The sequence below is a fragment of the Galeopterus variegatus genome, unplaced genomic scaffold, assembly GCF_000696425.1.
Source record: "Galeopterus variegatus unplaced genomic scaffold, G_variegatus-3.0.2 Scaffold242, whole genome shotgun sequence".
Lineage (NCBI taxonomy): Eukaryota > Metazoa > Chordata > Mammalia > Dermoptera > Cynocephalidae > Galeopterus > Galeopterus variegatus.
Genome location: NW_007726353.1, coordinates 182,620 through 200,799, shown reverse-complemented (window position 1 = coordinate 200,799; position 18,180 = coordinate 182,620). Strand labels below are relative to the sequence as shown.

At 36.7% G+C, this 18,180-nt stretch overlaps 1 protein-coding gene across 1 annotated transcript in view; it reads left to right on the top strand.

Annotated features, from left to right (window-relative positions):
• PIK3R3 (phosphoinositide-3-kinase, regulatory subunit 3 (gamma)) overlaps positions 1 to 18,180 on the top strand; it is a 96,187-nt gene that overhangs the window by 62,021 nt on the left and 15,986 nt on the right. Inside the window, 3 exon segments of the mRNA XM_008566436.1 lie at positions 2,297 to 2,477; positions 3,551 to 3,676; positions 17,482 to 17,624. Coding sequence (XP_008564658.1) covers positions 2,297 to 2,477; positions 3,551 to 3,676; positions 17,482 to 17,624 — 450 coding nt within the window.

The window sequence follows — 18,180 nt, the reverse complement described above, 5'->3', positions numbered from 1 at the left end:
CTATGGGCTGACAACTCTTGAATTTATATCCCTAGCCCAGACCTTTCTCCTGAACTTTAGACTCTTTAAGTAAGCTGCTAAATTATATGCTTTTGAATGTTCAGTAGGCATCTCAAACTTAACATGTCTAAAACCAAACTTTTTTTCCTTTTATATTGCCTTTGTCATATCAATAAATGCACAATTCCATTCTTCTGATTGATTAAGATAAAAACCTTGAAGTCATCTTTATCTTTTCTCTTTCTCTAAATACCCATATCCAAGCCTTCAGCAAATCCTGTTAGCTCTCTCTTCAAAATATATTAAGAATCTCACCATTTCTCATTATCTCCGCTGCTGCTTCCCTCGTCCAAGACACCATCATCTCTTACCTAGATTATTATGGTAGTCTCCCAACTCTTCTCTCCACTTCTACCCCTGGCCACTTCGAACAATATTTATTTTCACAACTGAGCAGCTAGTGTGAGTCTTTTAAACCACAAGATAGATTACATCATTCTGCTCAAGACCCTCTTTTGTCTCCCCATCTCACTCAGTAAAAGCCAATGTCTTTACAATAGCCAGTGGGCTGTTGTTACAGGGTAAGCTGCTTTTACATCTCTCACTACATTTTGTACTTCTCTCCTGTTTGCTTATTCAGCCCCAGCATCACTGGCCTCCTTGCTGTTCCTTAAACATGCCAAGCAGGCTCCTACCCCAGGGGCTTTGTACTTGCTATTCACTCTACCTAGAAAACCTTTCCCTCAGATATCTGCTGTGTTAGCTCCCTCACTTCATTTAGGACTCTGCTCAAATGTCACCAGAACAGAGAGGTTTTTCTTGAGCAACATGTATAAAATGGCAATTCCTCTACTGCCAGAAGTATTTCTTCCCTTTACTCTGCTTTATTTTTTTCCATAAGACTTATTACCATTTGATATATCTAATTGTTATTTTTATGTTCTGTCTTGAGGAATTTTTTATCTTCTTTAATAAACTGAAAGATGGAGATATGTTCCTCATGCTATTAAAATAGAAGCTTCATGAGAGCATGGACTGTATCTGGCTTGTTTACAATTGTATCTGCAGTTTAATTCCAGGCACATAGTAGATTTTCAACACATTTTTTTTTTTTCAATGAATGAGTGCCTTTTCACTTTAGCAGAGACTGAGCTTGCACTTATTGTGAGTATATGTATGGGAGTACACACCTATAGTAAGTACATATGATTAGGTGGCCTTTCTAATGTACATTTTATAGGAGTAGTTCATCATCCATCTAAATACTGATCTTCTAAGCATTGTTTAATTTAAATCATTCTGTAGGTTCAAACCTATTGTGTTTGACCTTTCACAAATCCCAATGCCTCATTTATCATGTGTAATAATAGCATAGCATAAAGAGATATGGAGGCATATTTTTTTCCACTAAGTCTGGGAATGGTACAGTATTTTGCTATGATGTAATGAATCAACCTACTATGGTTTTAGATTATGCCTTATGGGACTTGCAAAACATTGCTATTTTAAACTTGGGTTATAAATTGTCTTTTAAGGGACCATTTGGATATGACTCAGTAAACAAAGGTGGTCTGAACTATTCAAGCATCAAATTACACCTATCTAATATACATGGTTCTTCAAAAGCTATCCTTTGTAAAACAGTTGAATGACTTGATCATTTACATGTTTTGATGGCCTAAATAAATAGTCATTTCCAAGAATTATAAGCAAGTATAAATGACAAAATAATATAAGGTGCTAGATTAATTACCCAACTGTAAATCATTCAAGGAGCTTAATTATGTTTGTGCAGTGACAATAAAATCTTGAGTATGTCGGTGTTTGTGTGACAAATATTTATCATCCTCTTCATATAGAAGTGGCTTCTGCTTCCCCCTCACCAAAGACAAATGATTACATATCTTTAGGTCCCAAAGAGATTGTCTCTGTTCTCCATGAAAAAATATTGATAGAATTTAAATCAGAAAATTAATTCAGAAAATAAACAAAAGATATAATTTACTTCTGTTTTAGATTCTTCTTAAGTGATTTTTTTGCTAAATTTGTTGATACTTAATGCAATGTAGGTATGTTGGCCTTCAATAACCAAGGTATTTTATGGACAAAAGAAACAGATTTGACAATATGATATTATTTACACTTTCACACACATAATTACATATGCCTTTTCACTCATTAACATAGTAAAACTTGTTAATTATGTGATACTAACCTCTCATATCTTCATATGAAAGTAGTACTTCAATAGAATTTTGGGGAGAAAAATCTACAGTTGTTGTCTTCTTATTCACAGGAAGGGAGGCAATAATAAGTTAATAAAGATTTATCATCGGGATGGTAAATATGGCTTTTCTGATCCTCTGACATTTAATTCTGTGGTGGAGCTCATTAACCACTATCATCATGAATCTCTTGCTCAGTACAATCCCAAACTTGATGTGAAGCTGATGTACCCAGTGTCCAGATACCAACAGGTATGCTTACAGAAGTTCTTGGGGGCTGTTGAGCAAGTCATTATTTAACAGCATCGTTTGATTCTACTTTACAGGCTTATCGGTTAGAAAGAAAAAAGAAATCTAGTCATTTAAAATTTCTACTTAAGATTTTAGATATTTCTGGAACTTATTTTGTGGCTACTGTTCTGTAATAGCTGTTGTATATATTTATTTACTTGACAGAAAAATACTTCTGTTCCCCACTTATGCTGTATTTCTTTTTTTTTTTTTTTGTCTTTTTTTCCGTGTCCGGCAACGGATCGCAACCCTCAGTGTTGCCCCCGTACCAGACCGGGGACCGGCAACGGGATCGCAAGCCTCGGTGTTGCTCCTGTGCCTCGCTCAGCCAGTGAGCGGGAGCCGGTCTGTATGTGGGATCCGAACCCTCGGACGGGAGCGCCGCCGCGCCTCTCAAGCGGCGCACCATCCAGTGCGCCACTGGGCCGGCCCCTATGCTGTATTTCTTAAAGTATAAATTATTTTGATGTGATTTAAAGGCTGATCTTAATGTTGAACGCAAAAGAACTTAGTGCTTTTGCATGCTTGATGTTAACATAGTGACTTAAACTTCTATAGTAGAAATACAATTTAAAAATACATAAAGTGAGGGCCGGCCTGTGGCTCACTCGGGAGAGTGCAGTGCTGATAACACCAAGGCCCCGGGTTCGGATCCCATATAGGGATGGCCGGTTTGCTCACTGGCTGAGTGTGGTGCTGACAACACCAAGTCAAGGGTTAAGATCCCCTTACCGGTCATCTTTAAAAAAAAAAAAAAACATAAAATGGTTCTCATAGAAGTAGAGAGGTAAAATAATGGTTACCAGAGGCCTGTTGGGGGTGGTGGGGAGGAAGTGGTGGACTAATAGGTACGAAACTATGCTATCTACCCTAAGTGAATCATTGTGCAGTACACGCGTGTATTGAAACAACATACTATACCCCATAAGTATGTACAAGTAAATATTAAAGTATTTTGGAAAAAAAAAACAGATGTGGAAAAATTCACACATCAGAATTGTAACATTCTTTACTTCTTTTGTTTACCTGTATAGGATCAGTTGGTAAAAGAAGATAACATTGATGCAGTAGGTAAAAACTTGCAGGAGTACCACTCTCAGTATCAGGAAAAGAGTAAAGAGTATGATAGGCTATATGAAGAATATACCAGAACATCCCAGGTTAGTATATTTTTGTTTTTTGGGCTAATAAGTAGGCAATGTTGTAGTTACATCGGATTTCCTATAATTCACTTGATGATCTCTAGCTGTCTTAATATTTTAAACATCCTTTTTGAGACTGATATAAATTCCCCTCCCATTTATGAGTCACTTTTTCATTGGTTAAGAATATAATTTGTATCAGTTAGTATTAACTGGTTGCAAGTGACAAAAAAATAACAAAGGTTCTAGATAGAATTTATTTTTCTTGTATATATAGGCAGTACAAGGGGCGTTATGGCAACTCCACAGTTATTAGGATTTATAGGCTTTTTCTGTCTTGATGCTTTGCTATCTGTGGAAGTCGGCTTACTGTGATATCAGCTATCACAACCACATTCAAGTGAACACAAAGGAAGGATAGGAAGGAGAAAGAAAGATTCCCTGTTTTTATGGCGACTTCCTAGAGGAGCACACACTGCTTTCACTTTTGTCCCATTGTCTAGAACTTAGTTACATGATTGTACGGAGCTGCAGGTGACAACTAGCTACAGGGGAGGCTGTGAAATCTAGTTTTTATTGGGTCAGGTGTACCCAATTAACATTTGGAGGAAGGAATGAATGAATGAATGGAAATTGTGGGACCATTAGTAGTCTTAGCCACACAGTTTGTAGATCGTTAACCTTAATAATCAGTAATAATTATTTTAACATTTATGATAGAGAGCCAAAGTTATAGAATAATCTAGTTCTTTTCCTAGAGCTCCTTATTTCTGTTACTACTATGATTCTTTTTTAGCTAGACAGATTGGTTTAATTTGCTCTAAGTTGTTACATAGTACATGAAAGGTGTTGGGAATTTTGATGAAGGTGCTGTCTTCAGGGAAGTTTATCCTTTGTAATATTTGGATCAGTAATGGCCTAGGAAAATATATTTAGCTGCATTTCTCATGTATGTTTTCTTGAAACACAGGCTATTACTTTGAACATCAAATGATTTATAGAAGCATTAGCCCATATTGATTCTACTAAATGCCAAGTGAGTTCTCAGTACAACAATAATTTGCCTGGGTCCTTTCTAGAAGATGATAATGGATTTTTTTAGTGTTTATTTTCTATTTCATGGATTTCTGCTCTTTATTTTTTTTCTTTCTTCTGCTTTCTTTCAGTTTAATTTTTTTTTTGTAGTTTCTTTAGGTGGAAATTTTGTTCATTGATTTTAAAACTTTCTTATTTTCCAAAATAAGCATTTAAAGCTATAAATTTCCCTCTAAGCACTGCTTTAGGTGCATCCATAAATTTTGATATACTGTATTTTCATTGTTATTCAGTTTTAAATATTTTCTCATTTTCCTTGTGATTTCTACTTTGGCCTATGTGTTATTTGATTTCTAAATATTTTACACTTTTTAATACACTACACTATAGTTAGAGTGCTGTGTAATAACACCAAGTCCCATACAGGCTGGCCAAAATGAATGAATGAATGAATGAATGAATAAATGAAAAACATTTTAAAATAAGATATTACATTATTTCTTTCTTTTTTTTTTAAATTTTATTTTGTCGATATACAATGTGGTTGATTATTGTGGCCCATTACATTATTTATTTCTAATTTAATTTTGTTGTCAGTGAACATATTCATTAAGGTTATAGTCTTAGAATTTATTGACTTATTTTATGGCCTAGCATATGCCTACCTTGGTAAACTTTCCATTTGCACTGAGCCAAGACTGTGTATTCTGCAGGTGTTGGTATAGTATGCTGTAAATATCAATTAAGTCAAGGTGGTTGTTAGTGTCATTCAGATCTTCTATAGCTTTACTGATTTTTTTTGCTAATTGTTCTGTCAGTTACTGAAAAGGAGTCTTAAAATCTCTAATTATGATTGTAGATTTGTCTATTTCTCTCATTATTTTGTCAACTTTTGCTTTAGGAATATTGAAATTCTGTTATTATTAGATGCTTACACATTTATGGTAAGTTTACTCCTGTATCAGTATGAAATATTCCTCTTTATATCTAGTAATCTTCCTGTTTTGAAGTCCAGTTTGTCTGATATATCCCCAAGAGCATTCATATGCTTATTATTTGCAGGATATATCTTTTTTTGTCCTTTTACTTTCAATCTATTGTGTCTTCATATTTAAGGTTTGTCTCTTATAGACAGTTTATAGTTGGGTCTGGCTTTTTAAAAAATCCACCCGACAATCTCTGCCTTTTAATTGGTGGGTAATGTTTATATTTCTTGTAATTATTGATATGGCTGTATTTATGTTTACTATTTTGCTATTTGCTTTTTATTTGCTCCATCTGTTTTTTTGTTCTTCTGCAGCTTTTTCATTGTCTTCTTTTGGGTCCAACGGTTTTTAGTCTTTCATTTTAACTCATCTGGCTTTTTAGCTATAGCTCTTTGTTGTTGTTTTTTAAAGGTAGTTGCTCTAGGGATTACAATATACATTCTTAATTTCTCACAGTCTACTTAGAGTTCATATTGTACCATGTATCATTGCAAATGTAAAGAACCTTGCAACCATGTCATTCTATTTACACTTCCTGTTGTTGCCATATGTTTTACATCTTCATGTGTTAACACCACAATTCAATGTTATAATATTTGCATTAAGCATTCCATTGTCATTTGAAGAGATTCAGAGAAGGAAAAAAAAAAAAACAAGAGGGCCATTTGTATTTACTCACATATTTTTCATTTTTGGAATTCTTCATTTTTTCCTATGAATCTGGGCTTTTCTCTGGTATCATTTCACATCAGCCTGAAAAACACACTAATACTTCCTGTCAGGCAGGTCATTTGGCAGCAAATTTCTCAGCTTTCGTTTACCTGATAATGTGATGTGTGTGTGTTTTGCCTTCATTTTTTGGCCTTTGTCGAAAAAATTTTTTATTAAAAACTTTTTGATTGTAAAATATATGTAAAATTTTGTCCTTTTAACTATTCATGAGGGTACAATTCAGTGGCATTAAATGCACTCACAATGTTGTATAACTACCACCACACTCTATTCCCAAAACTTTTTCATCATCCTCAACAAAAACTTTGTGTTTATTGAACAGTGAATCCTCCTTAACCCTTCCCCCAGGCCCCAATAGCCTCTACTTTTTAACCCTATGAATTTGCCTTTAGCAGGTACCTTATATGAATGGGATCATACAATATTTGTCCTTTTGTGTCTGGCTTATTTCTCTGTGTTTTCGAGGTTTGTTCATGTTGTAGTGTATATCAAAATTTCATTCTTTTTTATGGCTGAGTAATATTACATTGTATGTGTACACCACATTTTGTTTATCCATTTATCTGTTGAGGGACATTTGGGTTGTTTCCAGCTTTTGACTATTGTGAATAATGCTGCTATGAACATTGGTGTACAAATATCTGTTCAAGTTCCTCCTTTCAGTTCTTTGGGGGGTTTGGGAGTTTTTAAAATTTCTTTTTGGTTTTTTTTGCGGCTGGCTGGTACCAAGATCCAAACCTGTGACCGTGGTGTTATAAAGCTGTGCTCTAACTGCTTAGCTAACTGACCGGCCCCACGTTCTTTGGATATATAACTAATATTAGAATTGCTGAGGGCCGGCCCGGTGGCGCACTGGATAGTGCGCCGCTTGGGAAGCGCGGCGGCGCTCCCGTCCGAGGGTTCGGATCCCAAAAAAAAAAGAATTGCTGAATCCTCTAGTAGTTCTATGTTTAACCCTATGTTTAACTTTTTGAGAAACCGCCAAAATTTTTCCACAGTGGCTAACCTGTATTACATTCCCACCAGCAGTGCATGAGGGTTCAAATTTCTCCATATCCTCCTAACACTTGTTATTTTTGGTGTTTTTTTGTTTTTTGGAGGGTTTTTTTGGGTTTTTTTAATACCCATCCTAGTAGTTGTGATGTGGTATCTCACTGTCTTTTATAGCTCTTTTTGCTGTTGACTTTTAGGAATTTAAAAAATATATTCTGGGTATTAATCCCTTACCAGATACATGATTTGCAAATATTTTCCTTATTCTGTAGGATGTCTTTTTGCTTCCTTCATAGTATCCTTTGTTTCACAAAAGTTCTTGATTTCAATGAAGTTCAGTTTGTCTGTTTTTTTCTTTTGTTGTATGTGCTTTTGGTATAATATCTGTGAAATTGTTGCCAAATTCAATGTCCTAAAGATTTTCCCATGTTTTTTTCTAAGAGTTTATAGTTTTAAATATAGGTCTTTGATCCATTTTGAGTTAATTTTTTTTTTTTTTTTTTGTCTTTTTCCGTGTCCGGCAATGGATCACAACCCTCAGTGTTGCCCCCGTACCGGACCGGGGACCGGCAACGGGATCGCAACCCTCGGCGTTGCCCCCGCGCCTCGCTCAGCCAGTGAGCGGGAACCGGTCTGTATGTGGGATCCGAACCCTCGGGCGGGAGCGCCGCCGCGCTTCCCAAGCGGCGCACTTATCCAGTGCGCCACCGGGCCGGCCCGATTTTGAGTTAATTTTTGTATGTGATGTAAGGTAAGGGTCTAAACTTATTCTTTTGCATGTGAATACCTATTTTTCCTGCACTAGTTTTGGAAGACACGGTTCTTTCCTCATCAAATGGTCTTGGAACATTTGTTGAAAATCCACTGATCATAGATGTGAGGGTTTATTTCTGGCTTTCTGGTTTTTTTTTTTTTTTTTCCTTTTTGTCTTTTTTATGTGTCCGGTAACGGGATCGCAACCCTCGGTGTCGCGCCCGCACCGCGCTCAACCAGTGAGCGGACCGGTCTCTATATGGAATCCGAACCCTCGGCGGGAGTGCCACTGCACTCGCAGGCACCGCACTCAACCGAGTGCGCCACCGGGCCGGCCCTCTGGCTTTCTGTTTTATTCTGTTGGTCTTTATGTCTATTCTTATTTCACTATCATACTGTTTTGATTACTGTAGCTTCTTAATAAGCCTTGAAATTTGGAGGTGTCAGTCCTCCAACTTTGTTCTTTTTCAAGATTGTTTTTGCTATTCTGGGTCCTTTTTAATTCCACATGAATTTGAGAATCAGTTTTTCCATTTCTGCAAAATATGCCATTGGGATCTCAGTAGGGATTGCATTGAATCTGTATATTGTTTTGGGGGTAATATTATAATCTTAATATTAAGTCTTCTAATTTATGAACACAGGATATCTTTCCATTTATTTATATCTTCTTTAATTTATTTCAGGAATGTTTTGTGGTTTTCAGTGTACAAGTCTTTTACCTCCTTGGTTAAATTTATTCCTGAGTACTTTATTCTTTTTGATGCCATTATAAATGGAATTGTTGTCTTAATTTCCTTTTTGGATTGTTTATTGTTTGTGTATAGAACACAACTGATTTTGTATGTTGATTTGTGTCTTCCAACTTTGCCAAATTTGTTTATTGGCTCTAACAGTTTTTTGTGGATTCTTTAGGGTTTTCTACATATAAGATCATGTCTTTTGAGATAATATCCTACTTCTTCCTTTCTATTTTGGATGTCTTTTATTTCTTTTTTGCTTTAACTACGTACCACGAACTGGGTACAACACAAATTTATTGTCTCACTGTTCTGGGGACTAGAAATCTGAAACCAAGTTGTTAATAGGGTTGTAATCTCTCTGAAGTTCTCTGGGGAGGATCCTTCTTTGCTTCTTCCTAGTTTCTAGTAGTTATTGGCAATTCTCAGCATTCCTTGGTTTGTAGATGCATCACTCCAGTCTCTGCTCCCATCATCAATGACATTGTCCCTGTGTGTCTCTGTTTTCTTTTCTTATAAGGACACCAGTCACTGGATTAGTGTCCACTTTAACCCAGTAATGACCTCATCTTAATTTACAAATTACATCTGAAAAGATCCTATTTCCTAATAAAGTCCCATTCTGAGGTCCCAGGGGTTAGGACTTGAATGTATTTTGGTGGGGGACGCAATTTAATTCTTAACATGGCCTACATCATGTTGAGGGAGTTCCTTTTTATTTTTAGTTTATTGAATATTTTTATCATGAAAGAGTGTTGGATTTTGTTAAATGCTTTTTCAGTATCAGTTAAGATGATCATGTGGTTTTTTTCTTCATTCTATTAACGTGATGTGTTATACTGACTGATTTTTTGTTTGTTGAACCACCCTTGCATTTTTGGGATAAATTCCATATGTTTGTGGTGTACAGTCCTCCTCATATGCTGCTGAATTCAATTTGCTAGTACTTTGTTAAGGACTTTTTATATCTATATTCATAAAGGATAATGATCTGTAGTTTTCTTGTAGTGTCTTGGTCTGACTTCAGTATCAGAGTAATTGATGGCCTCATAGAATGAGTTAAGTGTTCCCTCGGCTTTTATTTTTGGAAGAGTTTGAGAAGGATCTATATTAATTCTTTAAATGTTTGGTATATTCACTTGTGAAGCCCTGTGCTTTTTTTTGTTGGGAGATTTATGATTACTGATTACATCTCCTTACTTGTTATAGGTCTATTCAGATTTCTTCTTGAGTCTATTTCTCTTTCTTCTTGAGTCAGTTTTGGTAGTTTGTGTACTTCCAGCAATTTGTCCATTTCATCTATTTTATCCAATTTATTGGCATACATTTCTTTATAGCATTCTCTTTTAATCCTTTTTATTTCTGTAAAGTTGGTAGTGATGTCCCCTTTTTCATGGTTTCCATGGTTGCTGATGGGCAATCAACTATTAATTTTATTGAGAATTCCTTGTATGTGACAAGTTGCTTCTCTCTTGCTGCTTTCATGATTCTCTTTGTCTTTTGACAGTTTGACTGTGATGTGAAATATATGTTTTTATAACTTTGTCTACAATTAATTGTTATCTGTGGGAGGGTTAGCCAGCTATAAGCTATTCTAGTATTACTATAGCTAATGGTGCCTTGTTTTTTCCTTTTCTTTTTTAAAAAAAATATTTTTTTAATTGATACATAATTGTATATATTTATGGGATGGATACATGTGATACTTTGATAAATGTATACAATATGTAATGATCAAATCAGGGTAATTGGGATATCCATAACCTCAAACAATGATCATTTCTTTATTCTTTGTGTTGAGAACATTTCAAATCTTCTCTTCTAGCTCTTTTGTAATATACAATCAATTATTAACTATAGTCACCCTACTGTGCTATCAAACACTAGAACTTGTTCCTCCTATCTAACTTATTTTTGTACCCATTAACCAGCCTTTCCCTGTCCTCCTTCACCTCTATCATTCCTAGCCTTTGGTAACTACTATTGTACTCTCTGCTTCTACGAGATCAATATTTCTAGCTTCCACATGTGAGTGAGAACATTCAATATTTGTTTTTCTGTGCCTGGCTTATTTCACTTAACATAATGTCCTCCAGACTCATCCACATTGCTGCAAATGACATGACTGTATTCTTTTTTATGGCTGAATAATATTCCATTGTGTATATATACCACATATTCTTTATTCCTTCATCCATTGGTGGATACTTAAGTTGATTCCATATCTTGGCTGTTGTGAATAGTGCTGCAATAAACATGGGAGTGTAGATGTTTTCAACACACTGATTTCCTTTCTTTTGGGTATATACCCAGTAATGGGATTGCTGGATCTTATGGTATTTCTATTTTTGTTTTTTTGGGAACCTCCATACTGTTTTCCATAATGTCTGTACTAATTTACATTCCCACCAACAGTGTATAGTAGTTTACCCTTTCTCCACATCCTTGCCAACATTTGTTATTTTTTGTTTTTTTCATACTAGCCATTATAACTGGAATGAGATGATATCTCAATATGGTTTTGATTTGCATTTTCCTGATGATTACTGATGTTAAGCATTTTTTCATATATCTGTTGGCCATTTGTATGTCTTCTTTTGAGAAATGTCTATTGAGATTCTTTGCCCATTTTTTAATTGGATTATTTGTTGTTTTTGTTTTTTTGCTGTTGAATTGTTTGTATTTCTTATATATTCTGGTTATTAATCCCTTTTTGGATGGATAGTTCATGAATACTTTCTCCCATACTATAAATTGTCTTTTCACTCTGTTGGTTGTTTCCTTTGCTGTGAAAAAGCTTTTTAGTTTGATATAATCCCACTTGTCTTTTTTTGCTTTTGCTGCCTGTGCCTTTGTGGTCTTACACACAAAAAATCTTTGTCCAGCCCAATGTCCTGAAGCATTTCACCAGTGTTTTATTCTACTGATTTCATAGTTTTGGGTCTTACATTCAAGTCTTTAATCCCTTTTGAGTTGATTTTTGTATATGGTAAAAGATAGGGGTCTAGTCTCATTCTTCTGCATATGAATACGCAGTTTTCCCAGCATCATAGTGACTTGTTTTGACCCTAGTACTTATGTTCTTGATTTTCTCAGCCCCGAAGCCCTTGATCTTCATTTCCAAGCTAGTGTCTGCACCAGGAACCAAGGGACTGGTGGGGCTGATTAGGGGATATCAGCCTGTGTGTTAACCCATACCTGAAATCACATTTTTCACACAATTCCAAATGCTGTCTCCTTTACCTGAAACTACATCATAAGCATTTCTTAGGACATCAAGAATCCTAAGATGCACTTAATAATAGCATTGCCTGTGGGGAATGGAGACTTTTACTTTGTATGATACAATGTGTGTAGAATTCAGCAGTAATTTATTTTCAATTTAACATGCATATTTATATAATTTTTGTACTTTTTAAAACTCAATTTAAAAATAATTTCCAAAAAACAAATGTAGTAGCTATATAACATTCTATTGTGTATGTGATCATTTCACTATCCTCTAATGTTGACTACTTAGGTTGATTCATTTTGAAGAAGCCTCAGTAAGCTTTTCTCCATTCCACCCCCAAACACTCACGTCATCACAGATAATTCATCTGGAAGAGCTAAGATAATAAAGAGAAGCTGAAATTTGCAGTTAAGAACACATGCACATGCACACACACACACACACACACACACACACACAGAGGCACACCACATACACAGCAGAAGTATCAGGTAGAAAGAAAAAAAAGGTTATTGAAATATTCTGTTATTCTGAATAAGTAATAACAGAAAGTCCTAAAATAAAACAGAATCAAATATCTCACATAGGAAAGAAGACCATAACAGTATTTCTGGCCATTGTAATCCCACACCTCTTTCAGTAAGAACTCTGATATTCCACCCCAAGGCTGTTCTACTCTTAGCCTTCCCCATATCAGCTGAGAGCAATCAATCATATCCTTCTTGCTCAGGCCAAAATCCTTGGAGTTATTCTAGACCCTTTTTTTAAAATTTATTTTTTCATTGTTTATGAATATTCATAGGATACAAAGCTGGCTGTCACCACTTGTGCCCAAAATGTGCTGGCCAGACCAATTCTGACAGCATGCCCATTATCACAAATTGTAATTATACCCCATGTCCCCCACCTAATTAATCACCAACTTCCCTCTCACTCCGTCGTTCCCCCACTCCACTTTGCCACCCTATGCTCTACCTCTGCAAGTCCAATGCACCACTGTAGTCTTTCTTTCCTTCCTTCTTTCTCTCTTAGCTCCCACTTATGAGTGAGTACATGTGGTATTTATTTCTCTGTGCTTTGCTTTTTTCACTCAACATAAGTTTCTCCAAGCTCATCCATGTTGTTGCAAATGGGAGAATTTCATTCTTTTTTATGGCAGAGTAGTATTCCATGATGTATGTATACCACATTTTCCTTATCCAATCATCCATTGATGGACATTTAGGTTGGTTCCATATCTTGGCTATTGTAAACAGAGCTGCGATAAACGTGGGAGTGCAGGTATCCCTTCAACATGATGATTTCCATTCCTTTGGGTATATACCCAAAAGTGGGATTGCTGGATCGAATGGTAGATCTATCTGTCGTTGTTTGAGAAACCTCCATACTGTTTTCCATAGTGGTTGTACTATTTTACAGTCCCACCAACAGTGTGGGACTCAGAGTTGGTGGCCCAGGAAACTGCTTCATCTTGGTCTCTTTGGAGGCTCTGAAACACTTCTCTCTTTTTTTCTCCTATTCTGTAAGGCCGCCCCTTATCTTACTTTTCTGTTCTTTGTTTGTGCCCTCTTCAACTTGTCTTTGTCCCCGTGTTTTTATCTCCTGGTGCTGGCCTTTCCCAGACTCAGCCCTCCATCCTGCTCCTGACATTTTGCCTTCTGCCTTGGAAACAGGCACCTGCGGCGCAGTGAGATGACAGTGTAGGAGCGTTCCCTTCTCTCCACATCCTTTCCAGCATTTGTTATTCTCTATCTTTTTGATTATAGCCAATCTCACTGGGGTGAGGTGATATTTCAGTGTGGTTTTAATTTGCATTTCCCTGATGATTAGTGAGTTGAGCATTTTTTGTACCTCTTCACCATTTGTAGTCTTCCCTAGACTCTTTCAAGAAATCCTATTCACTTTATACTTAGAATCCAACCTCTTCTCACCACCTTCACTACTACTACTTTGGTCTACACTACTATCATTTCTTGCCTGGATTTACCACAGAAACTTCCTAACTAGTCTTCTTGCCCTTATCTATGTTTCCCTCTCCCAAATCAATGCTCAACATAGCAACCAGGGTGATACTTGTAAAATGTAGGTCAGATCACATCACTCCTTTGTTTAAAACCCTGCTCTGGTTTTACATTTAACACAGAGTAAAAGCCAGAGTCCTTTCTACAATGGCCAGCATGATCCATGCCTCTTTTCCTCTCTGACCTCATTTCTTTTAACTCTCTTTTTCATTGTGCTTCAGCTACACTAGCCTCCTTGCTGTTCCTTAAATATGCTACACCTGCTTCTTAGTTTCGAGTGTTTGCACTGGATGTTTCTTTGCCTGGAACACATTTCTTCCAGATAGTTATCTGGCTAACTCCCTCACTTCTTCATGTCTGCTCAACATCATTGTCTCAATAAGGCCGACATGAAAACTTTTATTTAAAATTGCAACTTGCATTCTGATCCTCCTTTCCCACTCTACTTTTCTTTTTTCATAATAATTCTTACCTTCTAACAAACTATTTGATTTACTTACTTATTATGTCTGTTGTTTATTGTATGTATCCCCCCTCTAAACTATAAGTTCCAGGAGGGCAGAAATCTATGCCTAAGTTCATTTGTTCCTATATCCCAAATGCTTCAAATAATGCCTGGCGTAGAGTTAGTGTTCAGTTATTTATTGAATTAATTTATGCATGATAATGAACCAAAAGCACTTCACCCTTGGCCGGAGCCTGGAGTCAGACTCATTGTATGAACTGGGTCTATGCGAGGGCTAACCTTCCCATAAACAGAGGCTAGAAAAAATGGCCACTGTTACATGTGGCTTTGCTTGTGTAGAGCTGCATTTCTGCTTTCTTGTCATGGCTGGAGAAAGCTTTTGCCCACCTGTTGCCCACATGTTCAGTAACATTGGGGGATTTAACTGTAAAATAGGAGTCCTGAGCAGTTGATATGAGATTGGGTGGGGAGTTGGGTATAGGAGTAGATGGAGGCAAATAAAAAATTCAAAGGGCACTTAATTTCTCTATGTGAGAACTGGGAGCAAGACTTTTGAGTACGGGCTGGGCAGAGAAGAACCATAGAGGCTTGAAGCTTTGAGAGGTGGAGAGAAGAAAGGGACCCAGTGATTAGCAGTACAGGAGATGTGCTAGGAAAATAAGTGTTAAAGGGGAGGGCAATTGGAGATATGGTGTTAAGATATGTGTTACAGACCTCTTCTGTTTTTCCTGTGGAATTAGATAAAATCTAGAGTGTTTTGATGTAAGTGAATTCTTTTCAGAGAATGGGAAGAGATTGTGTACCCTTAGTCAGAGTTGGCACAGGGTGAGAATAGGCACATATGGGGAAATTTGACATCTGGATTACATGTAATTAGGAAGAATAGTGATGGATTGGGATAAGAGAGAGGCATTTGGCAATGAGGAGATCGTTGATGACCTTGAAAAGAGTAGTCTGTGTGAAATGGCAAGGGCAAAACCTAGGATAGAGTGAATTGGTGTGAATGAGAGATGAGGAAAAAGAAACAGCCCAAATAAGCAACTCTTTAAAGAAGCTTAACTGTGACTCAAAGAGAATTTAGGATTAAAAGATTTTTTTTTTCAAACTGGTGTTATCAGAAGTTTGTATGCTTGTTGATGAGAAGGAACCATTAGACTGAGAGTTTATGACGTTAGTGGGGCTGGCTGATGTGAGGAAGTGAAGTATCTGAGAAAGGAAGAGGAGATGAGGCCCATAGCACATGCAGATAATGGAGGAGAAGAGAGAGAAGGGGTGCAGATACAGGTAGGTTTATAGTTTTGATGGTAGGTATAGTGGCATTGTTTATGGGGGAGCTACTGGTTTGGTAGTGATATCAAATACTTTCCCCTTTGCTGCCCTGCTTACCAATACATATGCCACTCTTAGTAAGGTCTAAATTATTGGTGTTTTCTTTGAAGATCCAGTGCCACAGCTTTATAGGTGATATCTAACCTTGTAAAATAGGAGCAAGACCCTCCACTATAATTTAATAGTTTTAGAATATGTAGCTAGATATTTAGATATGGGCATTCCAGTAGTTTTTCTGTATTATCTGAGATATGTATAATATATCTTCAACTATATGGACCATCATAAGATTCTAGCTTACCTCATCTGCTGGTCCTCTTATGTTCCAGCCCTACTGAGCAATTGTTGATCCCTGAACATGCCCTGTTATTTCTTGCATATACTATACCAATAGAGTTCAGGAATCTATTCCACCTGTGTATTCTGAATCCTAGAGGGCAGGCTCCATGTTTCGTGAGTCCCTTTATCACCAGGTAGTTCTTTCTGTTTAGTGGATTCTCAATAATCATTTATTAAAATTAATAAATACTGGATAGTTGAGGAATTATGCCATGAGCATCAAAACTTTTAGAATTGTAAACATTTAGGATTACAATCCTCTTATGCTTTTATGCATATTTATTGCCTTCCTAAGAAGTAAACTGAACAAAATTTTACTCTGTTAAGATTTTAGGGGAATCATGATACAGATGCTAAAGTCTACTAGTAAATACCCTTATGCAGAGCTCATGTGACACCAAATGGCTTAGCCTATTAGGCTTTTGGAGTGCTTAAGTCTGTTTTGTGGAGCTGTTAGTTTTCTTTCTTTCTTTTTTTTTTTTTTAAGATGACTGGTAAGGGTATCTCAACCCTTGGCTTGGTGTTGTCAGCACCACGCTCAGCCCGTGAGCCAACCGACCATCCCTATATAGGATCCGAACCCATGGCCTTGGTGTTTGTTATCAGCACCACACTCTCCCGAGTGGGCCACGGGCCGGCCGTTGGAGCTGTTAGTTTTCATCTTATTTTTCTTAGTGCATCTGACTAGTAGCTATTCTTCCCTTTTTCATTTTCTGCTTCTAGTCTACTGATGAATCTGTTTGGAAAACTAAGCACATACTTTAGAAATGAAACTATGAATAAATAGACTCTATAGGGTTTTTCTGGGAATAAAACTTTGCAGTTTGGTGTATGGAACTCCTCGTCTCTATCCATTCACTGCTTTTGGGGGTCAGCACTACAATTATGGCACAAAGGGAGAATGTGATCCTTGTCTTGAGTGTGTTCAGGTTTAATATCTCTTTGTGGCACAGGCCTTTCTGTGGTTCCCAGCTATATTTCAGGTAATGGTTCTTTTTCATTTATTTTGTAGTTTGAGAGATGTATTTCGCATATAAGTAATAGGGTAGGGGTTTGAATAAAGAGTCTTGTTTTAGTCCTCTTAATGGGGTCTTATATAGGATTATAACTAGAATTATAAGACTTTTTTTTAAGACCAAGGTTACAAAAAATAATAAAGATAATGAAGTGTATGTCTTTTATTTTTCTCTCCTATAGGAAATACAGATGAAGAGAACTGCAATTGAAGCTTTTAATGAAACAATTAAAATATTTGAGGAGCAGTGTCACACACAAGAACAACATAGCAAAGAATATATTGAGCGATTTCGCAGAGAAGGAAATGAAAAGGAGATTGAACGGTAAATCTACTTAATACCTCTAAGTGCATCCCCGATAATTCCTGTCTTGTCTGCTTTTACCTCTCAAACTGCATAGTCCTAACAGATGGAACTACTTGCTGTTCCCACTAATGGCACCAAACTCAACCTCTTCTCTGATGTGCTCTGTCTTCATCCCCCCAAATTGTTAACTCTTGTTCATCCTTTAGAACTCAGCTTAGACATGACTGTTTTTGGAAAATGTTGCCTGATTCCCCAGATCAGTTCAGGGGCTTTTTGTCAGTGTCCCTACAGTGTCTGGTCCTGATCTCTAGTGTAACATTTTACTGAATGCTATGCCCACACAACTGCAAGTTGAGAGTAGGCATGGTGGCTTATTTTCCCTGATAGCACCAGCACCTATTATGGTGCCTGGGAGTAAGTAAAGGGTGCTCATTGATTTTTTTTTTTTTTTTTAACTAAAATCAACTTTGGCAGCAGTCTGAGAATAAATCAGAATGGAACAAGATTGTAGGCAGAAAGACCAGCTTGACTGTCGTTGTAGGTGGTTGCAGTGGTTGTGGTTAACAAATTAAAA